We start from the raw sequence: 25,147 nt of genomic DNA on the forward strand, positions 1-25,147 counted from the left end.
AGCCTCCAGGACACCCGCAGCCCCGCTTCCTCTTTTACCCCCAACTCCCTCCAGGCTGTTGCTGGCTTCTCATCCCTCAGGGAGTGGCCTCACACCTCCCGCCTCACCCTGGGTCTCCTCCTTGCTCATGCTGTTAAAAGTCACCGAGAACAGTCCCTCATGCCCCAACATTTCAAACCTGACTCCCCACCCCTGGGCGTCCCCCCAGGTCATCCTGTGTCAGCAACTGTCCCGATTCACCCATTTGCCTCAGATGGAAGCTGGAAGTTGCTTCTGTGGCCTGGAAGTCGGCCGCTCCGCTCCCCAGTGACCCACCATCCATCAGCCCAGGTCCCACTCCCACAGCCACGCCACAGTCCACTTCTACCCCTTTTCTTTCACCAGGCCAGCCTTGCACCTGGAGGATCGGTAACCATCTCCCACTCACGTCCTCCCTTCTCTCCTGACTGTAGGGCAGACCCGGTGCCTCCACAAACCAGGGCACAGCAAGTGAGCACAGCCCCCGAGCTCCAGGCCGACTTCTGCGGGCCTGCCTCTCACTCCATCTCCGCGTCTGCTGGGCGTGGCCTGAGCGCCACCCTGGCTCCGCCCCGCCCCAGTGCCGGACCGACAGACCGACCCACTCACCTGATGGGGAAGCCGGCGGCACTGATGTGGATGGTCTCCACGAGGCCACAGGCCTCCAGCTGGCTCAGGACCTGCGGGGAGGGGAGATGGCGTGGGCAGCAGGGGCCAGAGGCCCCAGACGCCACGCCATCAGTGGCCCCGCTGGCAGGGAGCCGCGGGCTCCCGTGAGGGCGGACACCCTTTGGGGCAGCGAGCAATCAAGGGACCTGGAGAGACTCTCCCTGCTAGAAGGGGTCCCAGTGGCTCCAGATCCCTTTATGTGAAGCCTGGCTTCTGGTACAGTGGAGGCCGGTGCTGGCCGTCTTACTGCTTCCAACTCTGCTTCACAACGTAGCCTGATCCAGTTCCTAGTTTTTATTTATTTTATATTCTGCAGACAACACAGTGCGTCACAGCTGAGAGGTGGGGGAGGTTATACTGTGAAGACGCTTCCGGGACCCACCCAAGGTCTTTACCATACAGCCATGATCCTGGCCATGGACCCTAAGGCCACATCAACCATGTGGCTGTGGGGCCCACTCCAGCACCTTCCAGCTCTCGCACCTCACCCACATCCCTCCACAGGCCAAAGGGCAGCTGCTGGCCACACAGTGCTTCTGAGCAAATTTTAGGAACTACATACACCCTCATCAGAACCAGCCCTGTGCCTGGTCTGTAAGGTGATGCAGACTCTCAGCTAATCACAAAAGACACCCGTTCCTCTGGGCCGCCTGTCCTTCAGGGCACGTGACTTGGCGAGCAGAGAGCATGATGCACTGTGGCCCCTACTCGCCGCTGTGGCTGGGCCACTGTGCAGTAGGCCACACCACCGTACACGACTGTCCTGCCAGAGCTGGGGAGAGAAGCCCTTCCTCACGCCATTCCACTTGGAGCAGACGTCCGTCTCTCACCCCTCCAGCCTCTCGGCACAATGGGACCCTCCACGAAGCAGCTCCAGCCCAGTGTGTTACCTCCTCTCGGTGGAATATCTGCGCCTGGGCCTGGCTGTTGGGCTTGATGCAGCGAATGTAGTGGGGTGTGGTGCCGCGTAGCACCTGCAGGAGCTGCTCCAGGGAGGCCTGCAGAGGAGAGACTGTGGCTCAGGCTGCAGGGGGGCATCGGCTGGGCAACCCGGAGACCAGGACCCTTACACACCCAGGATGACTCCCAGCGGCCCTCACTGGGTATACCCAGAGCACGCCCCCAGGGACCCTTCTTGACCTGTGACCCTCCACCTGGTCCATCTGCCTGCATCTAGTCTCAGGCTCCCCCCACAAAACCAGGGCAACCTTCCCAGAAGGGAACCGTCTCAGAACCCCTGTCGTTCGTTCAGGCGACTCCTGTCATTACTAAGCCTGTTGTGTGTGCCGGGGCTACGACACAGCTGTCCACCGTCATCTCACAGCGCTGGGCCTCGCAGACACGGGGCAGGCCCTCAGGGGCGTGTCTGAGGCTGGACAAGGAGGTGTTTCCGGGCCCCGGGAGGTGATGAGAAGATCGGTCGGAAGCAGGACAAGGAATAAACCGAGAGGGGCGGCAGGAGGGTGGGAGTGCCGCAGAGCCGAGGGGAGGGCCGAGGGGCGGGGCTGGGAGCAGCCCACGGCGCCCCAGGACAGAGTCCGTCCGGAAGCGAGGAGGCTGGCAGCCGGCTGCCACGGAGCTTCAGCAGCCGCTGCTCTTTCGTGATCGCTCTATCGGCGGAGGGCGAGGGCACACCGCCGCCCACGGGCCCGAGGCTTCCCATCACGCCAACTACAGACCCCCAGTTCATCTGTCAGGTTCCCGTCTCTACCGCAAACCGGGACCATGGCTCTGGGCTCCGCCGTGCTCTGGGTGCACAGCCCCGATCCCAAGAGGTGTTCGGTAAATGCTGGACACTCATGAGAGAGCACGTGGTGTCAATGCCGCCAGACCCACCTTGAACTTGGACACCACGGTCAACACAGGGGCCCGGTTCTGCCCGGAGGGCTCCTCCTGGGACTTTTCTTCGGGGTCGGCAGGAAACAGCACCTTGAGCAGGGGGTCCTGGGATTGCTGGAGGAGCCTGGTCAGCTCCGGGGGGACAGGGTCCTATGGGGAAAGGAAAGGGCAGCGGGTGAGGGTGGAGGGCTTGGGGGGAGCTGCCGGCCCTGTTCACTGGGGCTCCAGGAGGAGGGCTGGCCCACGTCTGAGCCTGGAGGTCAGGAGACGCTGTGTGAGGCGGGTTGTTTCCGGGCAGGTCGTGCCGGAGTAGCAGAGACTTCAGAAAGGTGGGCCCGAGAGGTGACCCTAGACCCCGAGAGGATGTCGGGGCAGGCAGGGGACACCGTGGATGCTTCTGCACACGTGCGGCGACGCCTCCGCCTTTGGATTCACAGGTGACACTGGGCACGGCCCGGCCCTCACCTTGTTCTTCTCCACCAGGCCTGCGGTGCGGTACCGCACGGGCCCCGCGTAATGCAGCACAATGAAGTTGGGCTCCGGGCTCAGCCTGTCGCGGCCCAGGCGGGGGCGGCCGGTCAGGGCGCTCTCGATGCGCGTCTGGAGCTGGGCTGCGCTGCTTGGCCGATTAAGGCGGCACTCCTGTGTGGGGCGGGCAGTCAGCTGCAGGGCAGAGGGGTGCGGGAACCCACCCATGGGAGCACCACGGCACCCCTGCAACGGCGGGCTCACAGGGCAGGCGAACCCATTAAGCAGACAGACAGAAAGAGGCACACGGTGGGCCTCGGGGTCCCAGGAAAAGCCCAAAGCCCCGCCCAGGGGCCTCTGCACACCGGCGACCCTCCCACCTCGTTTATGAGGGAGCAGATGCTGACGGGGCTCCCCTCGATGAGATCCAAGCAGGGCTGGTTGTCCTGGTAGCTGACAAACGACCACTCCAGGCCCTCGACTGCGTACTCCTCCTGGGGGTGGAGGGCAGGGGTCTGAGCTCTGGTGGGTCACCCCCTGCTGGCCTCGGCACTCACAGAGGGAAGTGAAGGCGCCCAGCGGCACCCAGGCCGGGGCTGGGGGCCGGGGAGAGGGCGAGGCCGTGGGCCGCCCACCACGCACCTGCTGGGCCCGGAGGTAGTGAGCCACGAAGTGCTGCTGCAGCTTCTCGTTGGCGTAGTTGATGCAGAGCTGCTCCAAGCTGTTGTTGGGGAATGACTCAAACCCGTACACGTCCAGCAGGCCTGGGGGGCCGGGGGAACCCGTGGGGGTTACTGTGGGGCTACAGCGGCCTGGGGTGAGGCCTCACCCTTGGCAGCCTCAGGATGGAACCGAGTGGGTACTCTACCCCACCCCAAGGAGGGAGGCGGTTCCCATCGCCACCTCCTGCCCCTCAGAACTCAGCAGGAAGAGGCCGAAGGTGTGAGGGAACCAGGACCCAGGGACCCCGTGTCCCACCCAGTCTGAGTGCTCACCATTCTGTTAGCCAACATTACTGATGCCTCTGAGCTTTGCTTCCTCCCCTACCTGACTGTCCCACCCAGGGTCCAAAGATGTTCTCAAATCCCCCCCCGAGGCCCTTCGAGCCCGTTCGCTGCTCCTCACTACTCTCCTGAGACTGGATCTGGGTCTCCAGGGGGTGAAGGGGCCCTCGTGACCCGGGCACCAGCTGAGCCTGCCTGGAGAGCTAGGGATGGCCAGACACGGGCACCGGAGAAAGCGACATTGGCCCACACTGGTGGAGCAGGAGGGGATGGGTGCAGGAGTTGCCCAGAGGCCCGCAGGAGACCTGCGCTCTGCTCTGTCCAGGGTCCCCCGACCTACCTATGAAAGTGGTCCAGGAGTCGGGGGCGGCACAGATGCTGCTGTTGATCACTGAGACCAGCCAGTCAAACAGCCTGTTGGTGTGTGTGTGTGGGGGGTTCGGGTGAGAGGGGTCCAGTTGAGCTGGAAGGGTGGCAGAACTGCCCTTCCCGCCTGGGTACCACCCTTGGATGGAGGGCCTGTCTTCTGAGCCTGAAAGGTCAAGGGCTAAACCCTCTCCGCTGGTTTCCCGCCCATCCTGTCCCAGCCCACTACATCTGCAGGCTGGGGTCACGTGTGTTCCCAGGCACATGAAAGCCTGGCTGGTTCACAGCAAGAGTGAGCAGGGGACCAGCTGCAGGCACATCACAGTAAACTCCCTTTACCGCCTGCTTACAGACTGAAAGTCTGTGCCAACTCGACATCGAACAAGCCTATCGTGCCACTTTTCCAACAGTGCTATTTTAAAATTATTATACGTTGTTCTTTCAGACATAAAGCTATTGCACACTTAACAGGCTACCATCCAGTGTATATACACCTTATCTATGTACTAAGAAACCAACAAATTTGTGCGACTCGCTTTATTGCGGTGGTCTGAAAGTGACTCATATCGCTGAGGTCTGCTGTGGAACACTGGGGCTGGACAGGGTGGGGGTGCGCCTCAGTCACTGGCCTGACACCCAGCTGCCGTCTTGACAAGAAGGGGTGGAGGGGCAGGCCTGGGTGGGATTATAAAGGACTGAGTTCACTGGACTCCCCTGCAAACCTCGGCCAGTGGAGGCCAGAGCTCAAGGCCCCGCGACATCCCCCTACTCTGTCCTGTATGAGGGCACCCCGTCACCCCAGTTGGACAGTGACACCCTGCACTCTGCAACCATCGCCCCTGAGACGATGGAATGGTTGCCGTCCAACGTGGTGACACGTACGGCATGATACAAGGGTTTTCTTCCTTATGGCTTCTTTAAGTAACTGCTCTGCAAATTTTTAAACGGTTTCTATTTTTGCAATAAGGGCTTCAAATATCCATGTGAGGTAGTAAAAACAAGAGACCTAGTGATACCTGTTTGCTGTGTGTAGTGAGAGGTTCACCGTGTCTGTGACCGGCATGCTTTATCTACCCATTTTGCAGTCATTTGACACAAAACCTTTAAAAATCTTTGCCCTGAAATTCTGACCTGAAATTTGCTTCAAGGGAGTGAGAACGGAGCCCCTTGCTAAACTGGGTTCAGTCTGGGCCCAGGGGCCCTGGGCCACTTTCCCTCAGAGGTTCCGACTCCCTCAGCAGTGCTGGTCAGGCTCTTAGCTCTTGAGCAGTTCATGAAAGCAACGGGACCGTCCCTCCAGCTGCCCAAGCACTCAGATGTGTGCACACGTACACACAGAGGTGTTCTGTCCCATAATTTCAGAGACTCCTGGGCCCCAGATACCCTCAGGGGCATCCTGAAGGGTCTGAGAGCCCAGGGTGAGAAATGCCCCCAAGCGCATGCCTGGAGGGTGGAGATGCCCACAGAACCAACAGGGAAAGGCCACGACCCCCACCTTCCCTGTTCTGGGCTCCACTCCCTGCAGTGTTGCTCAAGGCTGAGGGCTAAACTCCCGGCTCTACCAGCAGCTATCAAAACCCCACTACAGAGAGCACGAGGGCAGGGACCCAGGAGCCTGTTTACCCACAGGTCTGCGCCTGGACCTGGGAGGACCTCACGTCACCTCTGGGCCGGCCTTGCCAGCGGCCAGCCAGGCAGGCCTTCCTCGCCCATCGCCAAGGTGAAGGCAGGCTCCTGTCCCTGAACAACACGCTGAATCTAGGCCAGGCTGTGGCCACTTCCCCAGGCAGAGCCCTCTGGAATCGAGCCAAGGGCTTTGCTCCAGGAAGCCCAGCAGCCACTCCCTGCTGTCCCCCCGGGGCTGGGGAACAGGGCAGGGAACCCGTCTGCTTCCGTCTGATCCAACTCCAGACTGGGGGCATCTGGGAGGAGGGCAGGGCCCGGAACGCTCACCGTGCATAGACCAGCTTGGCCAGACAGTCTCTGCGGGTATCGCACTCGGCCTGGGAGCAGGGCTTCCGGAACACCTGCCGGCCCCTGCCCGCCCGGATGGTTCGAATCCGCAGTGTTTCTAGCAGATGATCTTCCAGGAGCCCCAGCAGCAAGGCTGATGTCCCAACAGAGCCTGGGAGGCACAAACATCCTCTGTCCAAACAGCCCTCTGCACAAGGCCCCGGGAAGTCAGCATGGTGCAGCCGTGACCCCCTCAGTGGGGCAGAGCAAACTCAGGAACGGGGAGGGAAGAGACTCAGCAGGGGCAGGGGCAGGACTTGAACCCAGGACTGCTGTGTCCCAGTCCACATGGCCAGGAGTGGGATAAAGCACTACATAATCCAACCGCCCCCACCCGCCCCAGCTCTCGTTTTCTCATCTGTAAGGAGGCTGTCTGCCTCAGCAGAATTGGGGTGAGGAGGAACCCCTCCAGGGCAGGGCCCTACAGCAACAGCTTCAGGGCCACAGATCCCAAACTGCACCCTCTGGCCTCCTTGCACCCGATCCCACCACACGCTGGCCCTCCTCCGGTCGGGGCCTGCCTTGCTCCTGGGCAGTGTGACCAAGGGCCCCCGTCCTCGCCCTCACACTGAGCATCATCCACCAGCGGGCAGAGCTGGGCTTCATTTCCTGAGTCAGCAAACTGGGTGTTGCCGAGGTGCAGCAATCCAGCCAGGGCCTGAGGGGGCAGGAGAGGACACCCAGTGGGCACCTTCTCAAGGGCTGGAGCCCAGCCTGGGAAGGGTCTCTCTCCTGCCAAACAGAATCACGATAGTGGAATAGCAACAGCTCTCATTTACTGCCCACTTACTCCCGGACTCAGCCAGGCAGGACTCTGCACAACTGATACGCATCGTCTCGTGTAACCAGTAAGGCACGTGCTATGGTGATGCCCATGGCAGAGACGCCGCAAGCAGAGGTTAAAGCCCACACTTGGTAAAGGAGAAGGAGCCCAGGGTGGAGCCCAGGCAGTCCGACTTCCGATCCCTCCTGGGGCAGCCAGAGGGAGCGCCACGCCACCCAGTCTGACCCTCTGTCTCCCACTCCAGGAGCAGGCTGTCTCCTGTGGCCCAGGCCACTTCTGGGTGGCTGCTGGGGGCTTGGCTCTGGTGCCCTTTGGCCCTTTCCCAACACTGTTCGGCTCCGATAGCCCAGCCCAGCCCAGGGAAGGAGCTGCGAGCTTGGTCTCTGTACAGTGGGTGCTCCCTTGCTTTTGCACTCAGCGATCCACTCGGGGGAGCCTCTGGGGGCTGAAGGAAGAGGACCCCCAGGTCCAGCAGTTTGGAAACCCTTGGACCAGGCACCAGTAGAGCAGGGCCTCTCCCCCCATCCCTGTCTGGTCCCAGAAAGGGTGGCTCCATATGCTCCCGGCTTCCAAGCCACAAGCACCTCAGGAGGAGACCGCCATGCTGATGGGCATTGTGGATGGGCCAGGGCTCACGCTGGCCTCAAGCTCGCACTCCTGGCCAGACTCCTGGGTGGTCCACTTGCCCTGGGCTTGTTCCCTGTGCCGTCCCTCTGGCCAAGCTGCCTGTACTGGCTGTGACCCCCCTCCCCTGCCTAAGCAGCCCCCACGTGGAGATGGAGGCCACACTTCACCCCACTGCTCTGCAGGGGTCACCACCTGCAGACGGAAGCTGCCATTGGGGGTGACTGGGCCCGGCTCGCCTGGGCCAGCACTGAGTCCCAGGAGGAAGAAGGAGGTGGGAAGTTGGAACCAGCACATCCCAACAAACTGTACCACCGAGTGCTGTCTGGCTTTGGGCAGGTCTCAGCCATGGAAAGGGAATAATCTCCATACCCATGGAACTGCTGAAAAACACAAGTGAGCTAAGAGTGACGATTTAGAAGCTTTAACACGCTAGACAAACACGCGGCAGCACTGCTTGCTCTGCTCTGAGTTAACAGAGCAGCAACTGATCCAGGCACTTTCCCTCTGACCTCCGGGACCACCGTGCTGGTCTCTTCTGCGGCGCTCTGTGCTCTGCCCCGTCCACCCTGACACCCTGTCTCCAGGCTCCGCCGCGCAGAGAGGTGGTCGCCTTCTCCTGGCGATGGTGCTGTCGGAGCCTAGAGTCCTAGATCCTCAGGGAAAGAGACTCCCGAGTCGAGAGAAGGGCCCTTCGAAGGGGGCTGCCCATCACCGCCGCCACAACTGAGTGGTGTGGCTTTTCCTCTGACCTGAAAGATGTTGTTCTGGGTGGGGGCATCGATGCCCAAATGAAGCATGGCCTCCCTGGTCACCTCGAAACAATCCTCTGTAAAGGAATCCGAGCCACAGCCCTGTGTCAGGACCCGAGGTCAGCGGGGGCGGCGGGCCCTGGGGGGATGTGTGGGTGCTGCTGGGCCAGCCCAGGGCGCCGGGCAAGGCTCCCCCTACCTTCCAAGGTCCTCTCTGGGTGGGGCAGCCAGGAGAAGGTGGCTCCCTCGGGGAGGCACCACCGGACCCTCTCCTCCGCGTGGGCTCCTTTGTAGATCTGTGGGGGTGGAGGCGGGTGGCTGAGGCGGGGGTCCTGGGGATGCCCAGGCCTGCATGGGCTTGGGTGGGCAGGGGGGGTAGCAGCAGCCATACCACAAGACCCAGAGGCCCCTGAAGGGAGCCACGGGCGGGCGGGGGTGCGAAAGCAGCAGCAAACAGTTCTGGGAGTCTCCACTCGGAGCAAAAAAACCCCACTCACTGATGGGGCCTGCGGCATGAGGAAACCCTAACCCTGTCTGGGGAGCCCCTGGTCCCGATCTGAGAGCAGAGAGACACTGTCCATGCCTCGGGGGACCCCTGGTCTGATGGAGGGGGCAAGGTTTAGAGAAGGCCTTGTTCGGTTGGTGGAGGCAGCTGCCGTTCCAGGACAGCCCTCAGTCTGAAGGTGAGCGTTTCCCATGTGGAAACAGGCCCAGCCCCAAGGACCCTCTGACGGGAAGAGAAGGCAAGCGCACCTCCAGGCCTGGGACTGCCCTGGGAGCTGAGGGCCAGGGCGAGGCGTGAGTGTGACGCGAGGTTTGTGGGAGTAAGTAGGGTGGCAGTGCTGAAAGCCGGGCGAACAGGAGGCAGGAAGCAAGGCGGGCGGGGGGGGTGGGTAGGTTGAGAGGCACAGACCCTTCTCCATGCTGCACCTGGGCAGCTGCGGGCCCCGCCTGGGACTCACCTGGTAGAAGATGTGGAAGTTCCTCTCGCTGGGGGCCTGGCAGGCCACTCGAGTTTTCTCCAGGAGGTAGGTCTGAACTGCAGCTCCCGTCATCTGCTGGGCCCTGGGCACAAGCAGGTTGGCCCGTTAGTAGCCTGTTCATTCCAGAGCCATTTATTGGGAACTTACTATGTGCCAGGCTGCAGCCTCGCCCCAGCTCTTTCACTTAAGGAAAGGGGATCATGAGGACTCGGGAGGACCACTCAGCAGGTCCTGGGGTGGGGACAGGGGTAGGGAGGGAATAGGCCAGGATAGTCCCCTCCAACCAGCTCAGGGACAGGGCCCAGGCCTCGGTGCCTCACTTTGCCCCAGCCCAAGGCAGGAACAGCAGCCCCAGCCTCAGGCTCAGAGATGCGGCCGAGAGGTGACAGTTTTAACTAGCAGTCTCCGCGAAGGGCAGAAGCCAGAAGGCGCGTGTCAGGACAGGCACTGTCCCTGGGTCCCTCGGGCCGGGGCAGCTAGAGTTCCCAGGTTCAAAGTGTACACGCAGGTTCACTCACCTCACGTAAGAACCTGCCAGGAGCGGCGGGGTTTTGTCCGCGGCGGCCGCCCAGGCTGGGCACTGCCCCTGAGCCCACCCGGCCCCCAGCAGCCAGGGCGGCCGCAGAGATTACCCGTTCAGCTGGAGCTGGATGAACTTCCCGAAGCGGCTGCTGTTGTTGTTCCTCAGCGTGCACGCGTTCCCTACGGACCACAGCTTCTGTTCAGAGGCCCCACGGGCTAAGGTGGCCGCAGGTCTGCCGGGGCCACGTCGCTATCCTCAAGTCACCGACAGGCCCCTCTACTGGTTTCCGGGTCACAGGGGACAGGGCTAGGGACTGGGCACTTGGGCTTTTAGCAAGTGTGATTCAGTTGGGTTAGAACTTCCTGGCAAAGTGGGAGGAGCCAATCTAGGCAGTCAGGGATTTTTGTTTGAAGGGAAAGGATGAAAAACAAGACGTTGGGAATTCCCTGGTGGTCCAAGGGTTAAAAATACTCCTGCTAATGCAGGAGACCCAGGTTTTTGATCCCTGGTCCGGGAAGATTCCATGTGTCTCGGGGCACCTAAGCCCATGTGCCACAACTACCAAAGTCTGCTCGCCTAGAGCCCGTGCTCAAGAAGAGAAGCCACTGCAATGAAAAGCCTGTGCACTGCGACTGCAGAGGAGCCTCCACTTGCCACGAGAGAAGGCCCATCTGCAGCAGCAGAGACCCAGCATGCCCCACCACCCCCTCAAAAAAAAAACAGCGGTTACTACTGAGGTGGACAGTAAGGGGCAGCATCTAGAGTGCCAACATGGACACGACCGCTGTGCATCCTCAGACACGTCCCCTTCTCTGAACCATCAGGGAGCTGTTCAGAAGGACGGGACATGGACTGGGCGAGCCTCTCCTGAACCTCTGCTCCCTCTGCCTGGGCGAGACGGAGAGGACGACAGAGTGATACTACCACCGCTGGAAGGAGGCTAAGGGCACCCAGGAGGCGTGGTTGTGGATCCAGGGCAGTGAATGATGAGTCACTCTCCACCCCGCAGAGAGGGTCTCAAAGCACTGCTCCCCCGCCCGGAAGGTGGTAAATCCCAGAGGAGACAGGGCAGGGGAGCTGTGCGGAGGACACTGGGCTTACCAAAAGCTTCCATGACGGGGTTGGAGTTCAAGATGCGCTGTTCGATCCTCTGGGCAACCTTGTGGCTTTCCCAGGACGTGGGTGAGGCGGCCACCACGGCGTAGAACTTCATCAGGCAGCGGGATGTCCATGTCTGCGGCAGAAACAGCCCTGTGGGAGCTGTGCCCACATTCCATCCACGTGTGAGCCTGCCAGGGGGACTGGGGGCCCATGACTGCCCTCTTGTCCGCCATCCATGGTGCTCATCAAAGGGCTGAAAGCTGAATTCAACTGTGTCCCTCATCTGTGTGATGGGGACACTGACTTCTGCTTCTCCTAGCTCCTGAGGATGCATTTAAGAATTGGGGGGTGGTGGTGAGAACTTCTCTGGTGGCCCAGCGGTTAAGAATCTGCCTTCCAAGGCAGGGGATAAGGGTTCGATTCCTGGTTGAGGAACTGAGATCCCACGTGCTGTGGGGCAACTAAGTCCAAGAGCCGCTAGAGAAGCTGGTAAGTGGCAACTACTGAGCCTGCGCTCCAGGACAAGGGAAGCCCACGGGACACAACTAGAGAACGCCTGCCAGCTGCAACAGAGACTCGGCGCGGCCAAAGAGAGAAAAAGCAAATGACAGGGCCTGGGATAGAGGAGGACCACCCACGCCGACCTGAGCAGGCTACTGAGCCACATATGTTTTCACCAGCCCTACAGATGCAGGTGCAATTATACACCACCTGCTTTCTAAATGATGAAACTCGGGCATCAGAAAAACCTAGATTTTATTGAAGATGACTTACTCAGTAAATGATAGGGCTCTGATTTATACTCAGGCAATCTAATTATAAAATTCCCACTGTTTTTATATCCGCTGAGGTCTATTTACATTTTGATTTCCATTTGTTCATCACGAGGACAGAGAACCACAAGAGATTTCTATATACTGACTCTGGATCTCGTCACTGCTCTAGACCTAAGTTTTTAGTTGTAGCTTTGTTTTGGGTTTTTTTTTTTTTTTTGGTTGCTCTTTTGGTATATATTTTTTTAGATCTCGCTCTGAGGTGGGAGGTGTTCCCTCTCTACTGCTTTTTAGAAGAATCTGTATGAAACTGGTAACATTAATCTCTGAAATACTTGGTTGTAGCTGTCCTTCAGTGGCTCAGTTGTGTCCGACTCTTCCTGACTCCAGGGACTGCAGCACGCCAGGCTTCCCTGTACTTCCCTGTCTCCTAGACTTTGCTCAAACTCACGTCCATTGAGTCGGTGATGCCATCCAACCATCTCATCCTCTGTCATCCCCTTCTCCTCCCGCCCTCAATCTTTCCCAGCATCAGGTTCTTAAACACTTGGAAGAATCCACAAAGTGAAGCTGCCTGAGTCTGGGGCTTTCTATGATTTAAATTTGCCTCAGAAATTTAGATATTGAGGTTATATATTTCTTCTTGTGTGAGCTGCAGCTGTTTGCATATTTCAAAATACTCTTTTGTTAAATTGGAGAATTTATTGAAATAAAGTTAATGAGAAATCTCATCTGTGGGATCTTTAGTTATGCCTACTCTTTCATTTCTGACATTTGTAATTTGTCCTTTTCTCTAAGTCTGGTTAGAGGGGGACCTCCCCAGTGGTCGAGTCGTTAGGACTCTGTGCTTATACTGCAGGGGGTTCAGGTTCGATCCCTGGTCAGGGAACTAAGATCCTGTGCTAATGGACAATAAAAAAGTCTGACTAGAGGGTTATTGATTTTACTGATCTTTAAAAAAGACAGCCATTGATTTCATTTACTTTATTATTTTTTTTGTTTCCACTTTAGTGTTTTGTTAAAAATACATTTATTTATTTAAGAACTATGGACACCACTTTGCTGACAAAGGTCCGTATAGTCAAAGCAATGGTTTTTCCAGTACTCGTGTACAGATGTGAGTGTTGGACCATAAAGAAGGCTGAAAGCCAAAGAACTGATGCTTTCAAACTGTGGTGTTGGAGAAGACCCTTGAGAGTCCCTTGGACTGCAAAGAGATCAAACCAGTCAATCCTAAAGGAAATCAACCCTGAAGATTCACTGGAAGGACTGATGCTGAAGCTGAAACTCCCTTACTTTGGCCACCTGATGCGAAGAGCTGACTCATTTGAAAAGACCCTGACGCTGGGAAAGATTGAGGGCAGGAGGAGAAGGGGATGACAGAGGATGAGACGGTTGGATGGCATCACCGACTCAGTGGACATAAGTTTGAGCAAGCCCCAGAAGACAGCGAAGGACCAGGACACCTGGTATGTTGCGGTCCGTGGGGTCGCAGAGAGCTGGACACGACTCAGCGATTCAGCAGCGACAACTCCTTCATTCCTGGCTGTGCTGGACCCTGGTGGCCGTGTGGGCTTCTCTCTGGGTGTGGCCAGTGGGGCTTCTCTCCAGTTGTGCTGCGCAGGCCTCTCGTGCTCTCCAACACAAGCTACAACAAATCTCCCTCCAGGCACCGCTTTTTCTTTTTTAAAAGCACAGATTTTGATGTGTTGTGCTTTCCTTTTCATTCAGTTCAAAGTGTTTTCTAACATGCATTGTGATTACTTCTTTGACCCAAAGGATATTTACAACACAGTTTATATTTTAGTCTTTTCAAATTGAGATATGTTTTATGGCTCAGAAGAGAGTCCATATCAATTCCACGTGTACTTGAATGTACAAATATCAAACTACTAGTTTTGACTTTATTTCTCCTTTCAATTGCATTTAAGAACAAGGATCTGTGGTTGCCACCTTTTGGTAATTTTCTTAGGATATTAATACTTCTGACCCACATTCTCTCTTCACCTGGGACACCAATTACAAGTATGGTAAACCATTTGATATTGCACCAAAGCTCCTGAACACACTTTTTCTCTTTGTTTCTCAATTTCCTCTTTGTTTTTTGATTTTTATTGACCCACTCTCAAGTTCACTGATGTATTCTTCTGCATGTCTAATCTGCTGATAAGCATAAAGGAGTTGTTCGTGTTTTTAATTTTTATCATTTCCATTTAACTGTAGTTTCCATCTTTCAGGAAAGAGATTGGATGAAATCTTTTCTGGAGATACTAACAAGCTCATGAGAAAAGTTATGGGCATTCAGGGTCCTACAGGTTTAGAAAGCTACCCCTGGTGAAGTAGCTTTCTAGACTCTCATAGTCTCTTATGTTCATGGTATCCTGTCCATAAACAAAGAGATTCTAATCAGTTGCTTAAGGCTTTACTCTTAAGTATGAACAGAAATTCAATCATCAACTACTTGGTGAACCTCTTTTACGTGACTGGCAAGCATCACAACAAAAGAGGAAAAGGACTAGAAGGAAACAGAAATGAAAAGGGCAGGAGCCACGTAAAAACCATGAGAGATCCTCAAAGAGAAGAGAAGAAATAAGGCCAAGATGCTGGGGGAGAATTATACTCAGAGAACAAGAAAGAACTCCTAGAAGTAAACTGCTTAATAAAAATCCAAAATTAAAAAGAACCGAAGGATAAATTAGAGAATATCTCCCAGAAGACACGACAAAATATTAAGAGATAGAAGAATATGCAAGAAAAATAGGATATTAGACAATTTATCAAACTCCCTACTAATAGGAATTCCAGAAGTAGAAAACAAGGGGTGTAAATCATTAAACTATTACATATAGCATTTTCCCAAACTAAAGGACATGAGTCTCAAGGTTAAAAAGACCTACACAAAGTATCCAGCATAGCAAGAGAGAAAAGACACGTCACTGTGAATTTGAACACCTATGGATAGAAAAGATGACCCTGAAAACTTTTGCCAAGAAAATACAAACTGCCACTTATGGACTGGGACTTTTAACATCAACACTTGAAGAATATATAAAGAAATGACTTCTAAACTCAGAAAGAAAGTGATTTCCAACTTGAGATCGGAATATCCAGCCAACAGGTCGAATTAAGGCACAATAAACGTGCAGATGTGAAACAACTCAAAAAATGCCCTTCATGTGACCTTTGTCGAGAAGCTACTAAAGAAAATGCTCCAGTCAAACAAGGCAGTAAAGCAAGAGGAGGAAGCGCCTGGGCTCCAACAACAGGGGATTTACCGTAGGACAGACGGCACTCTGGATCCCCGGAGCGAGGCAGACAGCTCCCGGGTAATAGCGCCCCAGTAGCCCTTGGCAGCCACCAGTCCAGATGGAGGAGACGTGAGAGCGCTAGCTAGGGCATCACCAGGGGAAAAAAAGCACCTGCTGTACCTGCCAGCTGGGCAGGTGTTTCCCAGTTCTGGTGACAAGTTTGATAATAAAGAACAGGTATATGAAAACTGTACAAGTGAAAATATGCGGGAGTTATTAAGAAGAAAGTAAAAATCATATAAGAAAGGAAATATAATCATAGAATATTATAGTGCTTGGCTGTGAACAATATGTACGTAGCTGTAAATGAGCACTATAGATATTAACCTCCTTAGAAATCGTAAGATAATTACATATGCATTTGGGGGCAGGGTAACAGGGCTACACCGTCAAAGGAGGAAGTGAACAGAGAAGGTTCAAAAGGTAAAAATCAGTAACTAATTACATAAGCACACTGTTTAGAAACATGGATGGTCATACCCAAACTGCTAAGATGGAAAGTCAGTTGCCCCTGAGACAGGCAACAGGGTTGAGAGACACAAGGCAGGGCTGCTGTTTTTCTTTGTAAGCCCTGTAGTATTGCTTGATTTTTGAAGTATATAACTATATTGCTAGTTTGGGTCTGGGGCCAGATCCAGCCTCAGCTCCCCAGAGCAATTCTGGAGGACAATGGGCTTCATCCAGGAGCCGAGCATCACCACCCCACCAGCAGCCTCGGCACAGCTCTCGAAGATCACCTCTGTACTCAAGTCCTAGCCTCATCCCTAGAGCGTACAGTCTTCATCTGCTTCCTTGTCTGACTTTCCCACTGGGCCAAGCATTGTTGTGAAAGTTGCTAAGTCGCATCAGACTCCTTGTGACCCCATAGACTATACAGTTCATGGAATTCTCCAGGCCAGAATACTGGAGTGGGTAGCCTTTCCCTTCTCCAGGGGATCTTCCCAACCCAGGCATTGAACCCAGGTCTCCTGCATTGCAGGAGGATTCTTCATCAGCTGAGCCACAAGGGAAGCCCAAGAATACTGGAGTGGGTAGCCTATCCCTTCTCCAGTGGATCTTCCCAACCCAGGAATTGAACCAGGGTCTCCTGCATTGCAGGCGGATTCTTTACCAACTGGGCTATCTCTGTTTCTCCCCTTGCTACTCCTCACTGGCTAGCCCAGGGCCTAGAACCTGCCTCGGTGCTTGGCAATGCTTTCATGGGTGACTGTAGACAGAGTGGGTTTACAGTCCAAAGAATCCCTTGAGAAGGTAACGTGGAGGAAAGGGTGGGGTGGCTGGTGAGGCTTGACAAGAGGGTGAGGCCCGGGCCAGCAGGCCTCTGACAGCCGCGCGACTCCTCACCCATCCGTGCACAATGGTCCGCGTCACCTGGACTGACTGTGCCACCTGGGGACCACATGGCCACACAGGAGACTCTGTCCTTCCCCGCAGCCGGCCCCACGCACTGCCCTTGCCATCAAGGGCAGCCCAGAGATGCAGGCAGGCTGCTTCCTTATTGGAACCCTGAATTTGGAGGAGAGCAGCCGAGTGCCAAGCACGCCACCAAGCGCCTTACGTGCACAGAGGCCCCCATGAGCTACGTGCCAGTCCTTCCCTCCTTGCCATTTTACACATGGAAGAACTGAGGTCTGCAAGAGCTAAATACTGTTCTGATGTGATCTTCAACGCTATGCTGGAACCCCCAACTGCTGACTTTAGTTTCAAATGGCTCTCAGAGTTGGGAGAGTCCTCCCATGAGGAAATGAAGGCTCAGAGAGGAAAGACTCTCCCCTCGGGTCAGGGCAGAGCTGGCGGAAGAGCCGGCCTAGAACCCCTGGCTCCTGACTTCTGCCCAGGTCCCACCCAGTGCTGCACGCCGACTCCACGAGTGACACTCCCCGGAGCCCCAGCCCAGCCTGTCTGCCCGCCCAGCCAGTCATGAAGCTGACAGGGTGGGAAGGAGGCCCGCCTACCTTTCCAGCGCCACTCTCGCCACTGACGACAATAGACTGGTTGACCGGCTCCATCAGGCTCTTGACATTCCTGTAGGTCTGTTCACCCACAGTGAAGATGTGGGGCTTCAGTGTCTGAAACATCAAGGGGTGAAAGGTCATGGGAGCAAACCCCTGTCTGCGAGGAGTGGTTGATCCAGCGATGGCTGCAATGGGGAGCCTGTCCACAGCAGCAGCAGAGGCTTCCTCTAGAAAAACTTCTTGGTATAACAATGTGAGGCCCAGTTGCGGGCGTGACCCATTCATCTTCTGTTTGGAAGCAGTGCTGGCCTTGACCAGTCTGTGACATTAACACGTTATTCTCCCATCTTATCTTATGTCAATAGTTTTATTCTGCTACTTTTTTTATGTTATTGCAATTTGCAAGAACTTTCTTACCAGTTATTGCCTAAGAAGCAACCCTATTTTATAGATAAGAAATCTGAGGTTCATATGGGTTAAATAACCTTCTCAAGGCCACTCAGCAAATAGAGGCATCTGATTTGGATTCCAATGTTACTGTTCTCCTTTCCATCAACAAGGATTAATTGTTCTGTATGCTAGGCATCAAGCCGGGCACTGAGGGAACAGAGGGGACCATCACACGGCTTTGCCTTTGAGGAAGCAGTCGGTAAGATGGGCTCTCAGGCCAGACCTCCCTGGCTTCCCATCCGGACACAAACCCTGGATGAGCCGAGTTAGTCCATGCAGACCCAGTGCGGCTCTACCGCTTGCCTACAGCTTCCTGAAGGGAGAGGGCATTATCCTGGAGGCTGTCAGAACCATCTCTCTCTCTCTCTAGGCCCTCACCCCACCCACTGCTCACCTGGACAGTTACAAAACCTCCCACCCTTCAGCCGCTGATCTCACCTTCCTTAACCCAAGTCCCCCAGCTTCATCCCCATGGTGGGGTCCGCTCACAGCCCCACTCCCACCCCGATGAAGCAGCTCTGTGGACTCTGAGCTGTGGTGCAGGCCCTCTGGCGCCAGCCCTGGAGTAGCTCACCTTCCCGCCCCATCTGTGCTTCTCCCCACAGCACCCTGCTCCCGCCCTGGAGTCTGCTCTGGCTTCTCCCTGCACGCTAACATCAGCTGGGCTGTTCCCTGCCTGCACCAGCTTCATCCCCACTTGTGTAAGACGTGACCCCTCATCTCAATCAGTGGAGACGAACATGTGCTGAATTTTCTAAGGCAATCCTTACCGCACGTAATTTTATTCTTTTCCCCAAAAAGTGGTTTTTAAATACACAAATGTGCCTTGGGAAATTCCTTCCAACTAATAAATTCACAAACAAGAATGTCTCTATTTTAGGTTCCAAAATCAGTTAGGCAAATACTGCTTTATCTCTCATTTTGCACCTCCTGGCATGTGTCCAAACTTCTGTGAGCTTCTGGTGGGCAGGTCACTGCCCCAGTAGACTCTGAAAGACAGCATGGCTGATGAAGACACAGATAAGGACAGCAAAGCTGCCAGGTGCCTGCGGGGAGGAGAGCCCTGATTCCCTCGGAAGCAGGGGGGTCTCACCTGGGGCTGAGAAGCAGCGTGGTACTCTTGCATCAGCTCGGGTGAGTAAAGCTGAGGGACAGGCTTGAAGGGGTTCATAGCCACCAAGGTGCAGCCGGCGTTGGTGTAGAATGTGTCAGCCGTGTACCGGGCCTGCAGACACCTCAGGACTGAGGCAGGGGTGCTGTTAGCAAACTCTGGCTCAGATGGAGACACAGCCGCATGTACAGACCAACACCCCACCTACCAGAGTTCCCTCTGCAATTAGCCAAGAGCCATGAGATCCCAGCCTCTCCCTGATGAGCAGGTATGAGACAGATCTAATTAAGATGAACCCCACATCTGGAGCAAAGCCTGTGTTGGGGAGCCTGGGGGGAGCCGCCAGGCGGGGGTCTGGAGCAGCCCACCTGGCTGTCCACGTCCGGTCTGGCCTGAGGCAGCGGAACTGAATACCCTCTGGGAGAAGGCGCACCCCTCTGGGATGGGGTGGGGTGGGAGGGGGAGGCATACCTGTCTCCAGTGTCACAGGATTCACCTTGGTGAGGTCATCGAGCTGTTGCAGTGGGGCTTCCCCACCCAGGAACTCCTGCAGGTCTTCCCTGAGGGACTCCCCGCCGTGGGCAGCAGAGCCTGAACCATGGCCGTTAACCTGGGAGGGAAAAACAGGACCAGAAGCGCGGGGACTCAGACCGGCCAGCAGCTCCGTCAGGGTGAGGGCTTGTACTGGAGATAGAAAACGGCCTCTGGGATCACAGTCTGGTTGTGCAAACCGTACCTCTGCCATTTACTAGACCTGTAAGCCTGCAAAAGCTTCTTAACCTCTCTGAGGTTAAGTGGCGGCTTCTTTGTTTGTAAATAAAGGAAAACAGAATCAACTCACAAGGTTGTTTGGAAGAAAAACAAGAAGGAGATATGCAAAGCACTTAGCTGGGGACCTCCCTGGTGAAGCAGTGGTTAAGAATCTGCCTTGCAACGCTGGGGATGCGAGTTTGAGTCCTGGTCAGGGAACTAAGATCCCACGTTGCAGCGGAGCAACTAGGCCCACAAGCCACAACTACTGAACTTGTGTGCTCTGGACGCAGTGGGCCACACCTGGAGAGCCCTAGTGTTGCACCTGCCACAACCAGAGATTCTGTGCTGCAAGGAAAGACACCAGACAATGCAATGAACACCCTGAATGCAGCAACCAAGACCCGATGCAGCCAAACAGATAGATGCTGCGGGCAAACACGCAGAGCCCTTGGTGCCTGGCACAGAGAATGTACTCAAAGCGGAAGTGTTAGTCGTTTCAGTCATGTCCGAGTCTTTGTGACTCCATAGGAATGTAGCCCGCCAGGCTCTTCTGTCCATGGGGTTCTCCAGGCAAGAGTACTGGAGCGGGGTGCCATGCCCTCCTCCAGGGGATCTTTCCGACCCAGGGATCAAACTCTCATTCCCTGTGTCTCCAGCAGTGCAGGCGCATTCTTCACCCGCTGAGCCATCAGGGAAGCATGTACTCAGGAAATCAATACATGCGATCCCTTCTCCTCTGCCAAGCACTCCAGCTTTCAGGTGGGTCAGTGCCCGGCCTTACTGGGCTGGCGGGGGTGAGGCCCGAGGTGGGGAGTACTGCGAAGGGAAAGAACCAGGGTTTGGGCCTTTTTTGAAAGAGACGCTATCAGCTTGAGGTGGAAAATCAGCGGTGAGGTAGTACCATGCCTTCGTCACCGGCCTCTGGAGACTGAGTTTAGCCTGGCTAATTAATTAGCTCCTGCTGCCCCGGTCTACTTGAGAGCAGGTGAGGGCAAGAACAAGCGCCAGGGGGAAGAGGCCGTTTCTGACTCTCCCTTGCCCATCCCTGATACCAACGCTTTACATAACTTCTCCCCACTTTCCTCCTGTGATCCCACTTCTCTCTTCTCCCAGGGGGCTGCAGGGAAGGTGTGCGGAGCAGGCAGTAACCTGGCTGAAATCTGCTTTTGGAGGAAGGGGATGTGATATAACACGTGTGGGTTTCTTTTTTTGGAAATTTTTATTCATTTATTTGGCTGTGCTGGGTCTTCACTGCTGTGCGGGGGCTTTCTCTAGTTGCGGCAAGCAGGGGCTACTCTCTAGTTGGGGTTCACAGGCTTCTCCTTTCAGCAGCTTGTCTTGTTGCCGAGCATGGGTTCTGGGGCAAGCGATCTTCAGTCGCAGCTCAAGAGCTTAGTCGCCCATGGCAATATGGGATCTTTCTGGATCAGGGATCAAACCCGTGTCCCCTGCAGGTGGATTCTTAGCCACTGGACCAACACAGGAGTTCCTATGTGCGGGTTTCTAATGAGACCGGTGAACCTTAGAGTTCAAAAATCTCCAACAAAAGTGGCAACTGTCACTTGAGAGGCCCAGTGATAAGTTTCCTTCCAAACATGCTACCTGTTCTCTGAACTTAGGCCCACCACAATGCATGCACAAGGCAGACTCTTATCTCCAGGATTAACTGCTGAGGTCAGAGCGTGACTGTGTCCATGGAAATCCCTCTACCCTAGTGGAAAAAGGAAATCACTCACACCCAGCCATAATTCATGAACAGATCTGATCCAACCAGACAGGCAGCTGAGTATCATGGTTCTTGAGTTGAACTTGAAAGCTAGATTGCCTGGGTTTGATTCTTGATTCCACCACATCCTAGTTACAGAATCTTATGTAAGTTTCTTAGTCTCTTTGCACCTCAATGTTCCTCATCTGTAAAATGGGAATGGTGGTAGTAGTGATAGATCTCATAGATGCTAACAAGCACATAAAGTATTTAGAAAAAACATCTGGTTTCTGCCACCAAAAGTTTGCTATTATTATTCTGTTAAAAAGTAGCTCTTCTAATTAGGCAATAAGATACTGGTGGCTCAGATGATAAAGCGTCTGCCTATAGTGTGGAAGACCCAGGTTCAATCTCTGGGTCGGGAAGATCTCCTGGAGAAGGAAATGGCAACTCACTCCAGTATTCTTGCCTGAAAAACCCCATGGACGGAGGAACCCGATAGGCTACAGTCCATGGGGTCGCAAAGAGTCAGACACGGACTGAGCAACTTCACTTTCTTTCACTTTTCATACCAAGGGCCTTAAAATTACCCTGCAATTCTTCTTCTAGAACATGATACTATGTAAAGGCCATAAGAATGTTCTGCGTATATAGAAACATTTACAATTGCAAAACAAACAAAAAACCCAAGCGTCCAAATAGCACCTTAAATTATAGTGAAGTGAAAGTGAAGTTGCTCAGTCATGTCTGACTCTTTGCAACCCCATGGACTGTAGCCTACCAGGCTACTCCATCCGTGGGATTCTCCAGGCAAGAATACTAGAGTGGGTTACCATTTCCTTCTCCAGGGGATCTTCCCAACCCAGGGATCAAACCCTGGTCTCCCGCATTGGAGGCAGACGCTTTAACCTACCTCCTTACAATTGAATAAAGCAGGTTACAAAGAGAATGATATCTTTAAATGTTTTAAAAATTTTTAGGGAGAAAAATCTAGGATATTCTTTAAAATGTCAGTTATCTATGGGCAGTACAATTATGGGTAATTGTAATGTTCTTTTTGCTTATCTATATTTCCCACATCATTGTAATGAACATGACCTTGAATAAGTCACCTAACTGCTCTGAGCCCTATCTTCAAAATGGGGATATAATGGCACTGGATATGTAATACTGTATCCTTCTCAAGTAGTAAACAAAATTATATGTGTAAAATGCTTAGTATAGTGCTCACTATACAGCAAGAGTGCAATACAGAGGAGCTGCTAGTATAGTTATGATAAACGTGGTTGGTTTTTAGTTGCTAAGTCACGTCTGACTCTTTTGTGGCCCCACAGACTGCAGTCTGACCGACTCCTCTGTTCACAGGATTTCCCAGGCGAGAATACTAGAGTGGGTTGCCACTTCCTTCTCCAGGGGATCTTCCCAACCGAGGGATCGAACTGTCATCTTCTGCATTACAGGTGATTCTTTACTGCTGAGCCAACAAGGGAAGCCCTGATAAACACTACTGTTTTTTAAATGAGAAAGAAGTTAAAAATGGACAATAAAAAAGTTCCCTCTGCAAAAAAAAAAAAAAAGCCTGGAGCAGGCAGCTGTCCTGCCTGCTTCTCTCTGGCTTTCAAGCCTGTTTCTCGAGCCAAAGGATTAAGAGGTCAAGCAGCAGAGTCTACCAGGGTTCCCTTGAGGCTGGCTGACTTCACATTCAGTCATCCTGTCTTACTCGCCTGGGACTCCACTAGTCCAGGAATCATCTTAAATATCCGCCTGGCCCAATGGCTGCTGCAGCTGCTGCTAAGTTGCTTCAGTCGTGTCCGACTCTGCGACCCCATGGACTGTAACCCACTAGGCTCCTCTGTCCATGGGATTCTCCAGGCAAGAATACTGGAGTGGGTTGCCATTTCCTCCTTCATGGTCCAATGGCAACACTCAGTAAATTAAAAAATTCAGCTAATATCTGGCATTCTCTCTGGACCAAGAGCTGCAAGTGAAGGATGATATAGGTAGGAGGTGGGGCTCCACAGGGAAGGGTGATTTGGAATCCTGCAGGCCCGGGGCCATAGGAGCCTTTAGTGGCAGAGGCCCGCAGTCAAGGGCGGGTTTCACATCCATCCTATTAGCAGCCCCCCATGTTCCCTGTGATCCATTCATCAGAATTCTTGTCTATTTCCACGTAGGTCATCTTCTCCCACATTTCTGCACAGGCTGACTCTGCCTGGACTGCTTGCTTTCCTTCTCCATTTGACTAATTCCCACTCTTTCTTTTTTCTGGCTGGGCCATGTGGCATGCAGGATCTGAGTTCCCCAACCAGGGGTTGAACCAGTGCCCTTTGCAATGGGAGTGCAAGTCTTAACCACTGGACTGCCGAGGAAGTCCCAATTCTTACTTCTTTAAGGCTCAGCTTTAAAGAACACCTCCGCTTAGAAGCCCCAGGCTTCCAACTTGTCTTTACAATTCAGGCTGTGAGGAGCATCTCTCAGGACTCCCTCACAGGTTCAGGCTTGTAAGGTCACCAAAACACCCCATCCTAGGGAAAAGAGCTAAAAACCACAACAGGAGATATTCAAATTAGGTATCGGGAAGAGCTTCTCAGCAACAGACAAAAGGCACCAAGGTGCCTCTCTGAAGACAGAAAAGAAGGGGTCTTTCCCTCCCTTCCAGGTCAGGGCAGTGGAAGCATTATTCGGGTAAACGAAAGAGGCGGAGCTGCCTTAGGTACTTGAGGGTCTGGGTTATCTTAGGGTGAGGACTTTACCTGCTGGAGCATCCTGCTTCAGTGTGGTCAGCCAGGATTCTGGGTCACGGGTACGTGGAATGCTATCCACCTGGTCATGGGTGCACAGGCTGGGGCATGGATCCTGCGAAGGGCTCAGCTCCCAAGGAATCTCTGAGATGAGCCACCCCAGAGCCTGTGGTAGAAGAGAGATGATATGGGCCGCATACAGGTGATGAGGGTTTCTCCAAGGTGACTCAGTCCTGCTCCTCCCACCGAGCACCAGGAACCAAAATGAGACCCAGGGCGAGCCTGGGCAGAGAGGAAGACTCTGTCCTGCTCCCTGCCAATTAGGGAACGAAGGTAACTTTTACAAGAGCCTCCAGAGCCTCCTGGGGTTCCTTCAGGGCCAGTTTCACTACAGGGCTTGGGGTGGGGCTGCAAATTTTCTGGGTCAGTGTGCCATGGAGGCTGAGGACACTGGAAGGCAGAGAAGCCTCTCGGGCACACAGAAATATTCCACCTTAGTATAGCCAGTATTCAGTGGGGCAGGAAGGCTGGAGTCAATTCTTGATATCCCAGGAAAGCGGCTGTGTGGGACAGAAACCATAGCTCAGTCTTTCACCTGCTTAGCCACCTCACCTTCCCTGCCTGCCTTCACTCCTCATCTGGAAAATGGAGATAATAAAAGCTACTTTGCAGGGAGCGGCTGTGAAGGTCAATCAGGTGAAAACACTCTACAAAGTCCAAATCTGAATATTCATTTAGAGGAGAAACATTGTTAGTAAGAAGGATGGATGACCCATTTAGGAGCACTGATCAGGTGGAACAGTTCAGTGTCAGCATTAATAAGGCCAAGCTTTTGGAGGAGGAGAATCCATCTGAGAGGGGGGTGTTGTGAGGCTGGGTTTGGGCCAATCTCTGAAAAACTGTGAATGACAGAATTTTCAGGCCCCACACATCCCCAGCAAGGAGGGATAGGATGAGGGGTCCTGGTAATGGACTGACCTTGGAGAAACTTTCTTGAGGCTCTGAACACATTGAGCCTTTGAAAGAACTCAGGAATGAGGGACCTCCAAGAAAACAGGAAAAAGGATAATGTAGGCAGAGGAGGGCATCAAGACTGGGATGGACACATTCACTCTGGATGGACTGTACCCCATCCAGGCGACAGCTGTGCAGAGGGTTCCGGAGACTCAAGGCCAACAAAGTTCCCTCAATGGAAAGCTCAGCTTAA

The 25,147-nt window shown here is 54.2% G+C and overlaps 1 protein-coding gene across 5 annotated transcripts in view; it reads right to left on the minus strand.

The window, feature by feature from the left end:
* Window positions 1-25,147, minus strand: part of MYO19 (myosin XIX) — a 33,281-nt gene that overhangs the window by 7,112 nt on the left and 1,022 nt on the right. For 2 of the 5 annotated variants that reach the window (XM_027975321.2, XM_042255355.1), the window contains exons 3-20: window positions 23,953-24,106; window positions 19,213-19,351; window positions 18,724-18,872; window positions 17,181-17,294; window positions 11,145-11,277; window positions 10,153-10,222; window positions 9,500-9,602; window positions 8,737-8,833; window positions 8,538-8,614; window positions 6,945-7,035; window positions 6,318-6,489; window positions 4,339-4,412; window positions 3,637-3,758; window positions 3,375-3,488; window positions 2,992-3,168; window positions 2,524-2,676; window positions 1,578-1,685; window positions 628-698 (exon numbers count right to left, since the gene is read on the minus strand). In XM_027975321.2, coding sequence (XP_027831122.2) covers window positions 628-698; window positions 1,578-1,685; window positions 2,524-2,676; window positions 2,992-3,168; window positions 3,375-3,488; window positions 3,637-3,758; window positions 4,339-4,412; window positions 6,318-6,489; window positions 6,945-7,035; window positions 8,538-8,614; window positions 8,737-8,833; window positions 9,500-9,602; window positions 10,153-10,222; window positions 11,145-11,277; window positions 17,181-17,294; window positions 18,724-18,872; window positions 19,213-19,351; window positions 23,953-23,964 — 1,976 coding nt within the window. In that variant the 5' untranslated portion in view covers window positions 23,965-24,106. Of the gene's footprint in view, window positions 1-627; window positions 699-1,577; window positions 1,686-2,523; window positions 2,677-2,991; window positions 3,169-3,374; window positions 3,489-3,636; window positions 3,759-4,338; window positions 4,413-6,317; window positions 6,490-6,898; window positions 7,036-8,537; window positions 8,615-8,736; window positions 8,834-9,499; window positions 9,603-10,152; window positions 10,223-11,144; window positions 11,278-17,180; window positions 17,295-18,723; window positions 18,887-19,212; window positions 19,352-23,952; window positions 24,107-25,147 lie in introns of those variants that run through there. The other 3 variants (XM_027975322.3, XM_042255354.2, XR_006061077.1) reach the window with 3 other exon arrangements.

This window comes from Ovis aries, chromosome 11 (assembly GCF_016772045.2).
Source record: "Ovis aries strain OAR_USU_Benz2616 breed Rambouillet chromosome 11, ARS-UI_Ramb_v3.0, whole genome shotgun sequence".
Classification (NCBI taxonomy): Eukaryota; Metazoa; Chordata; class Mammalia; order Artiodactyla; family Bovidae; genus Ovis; species Ovis aries.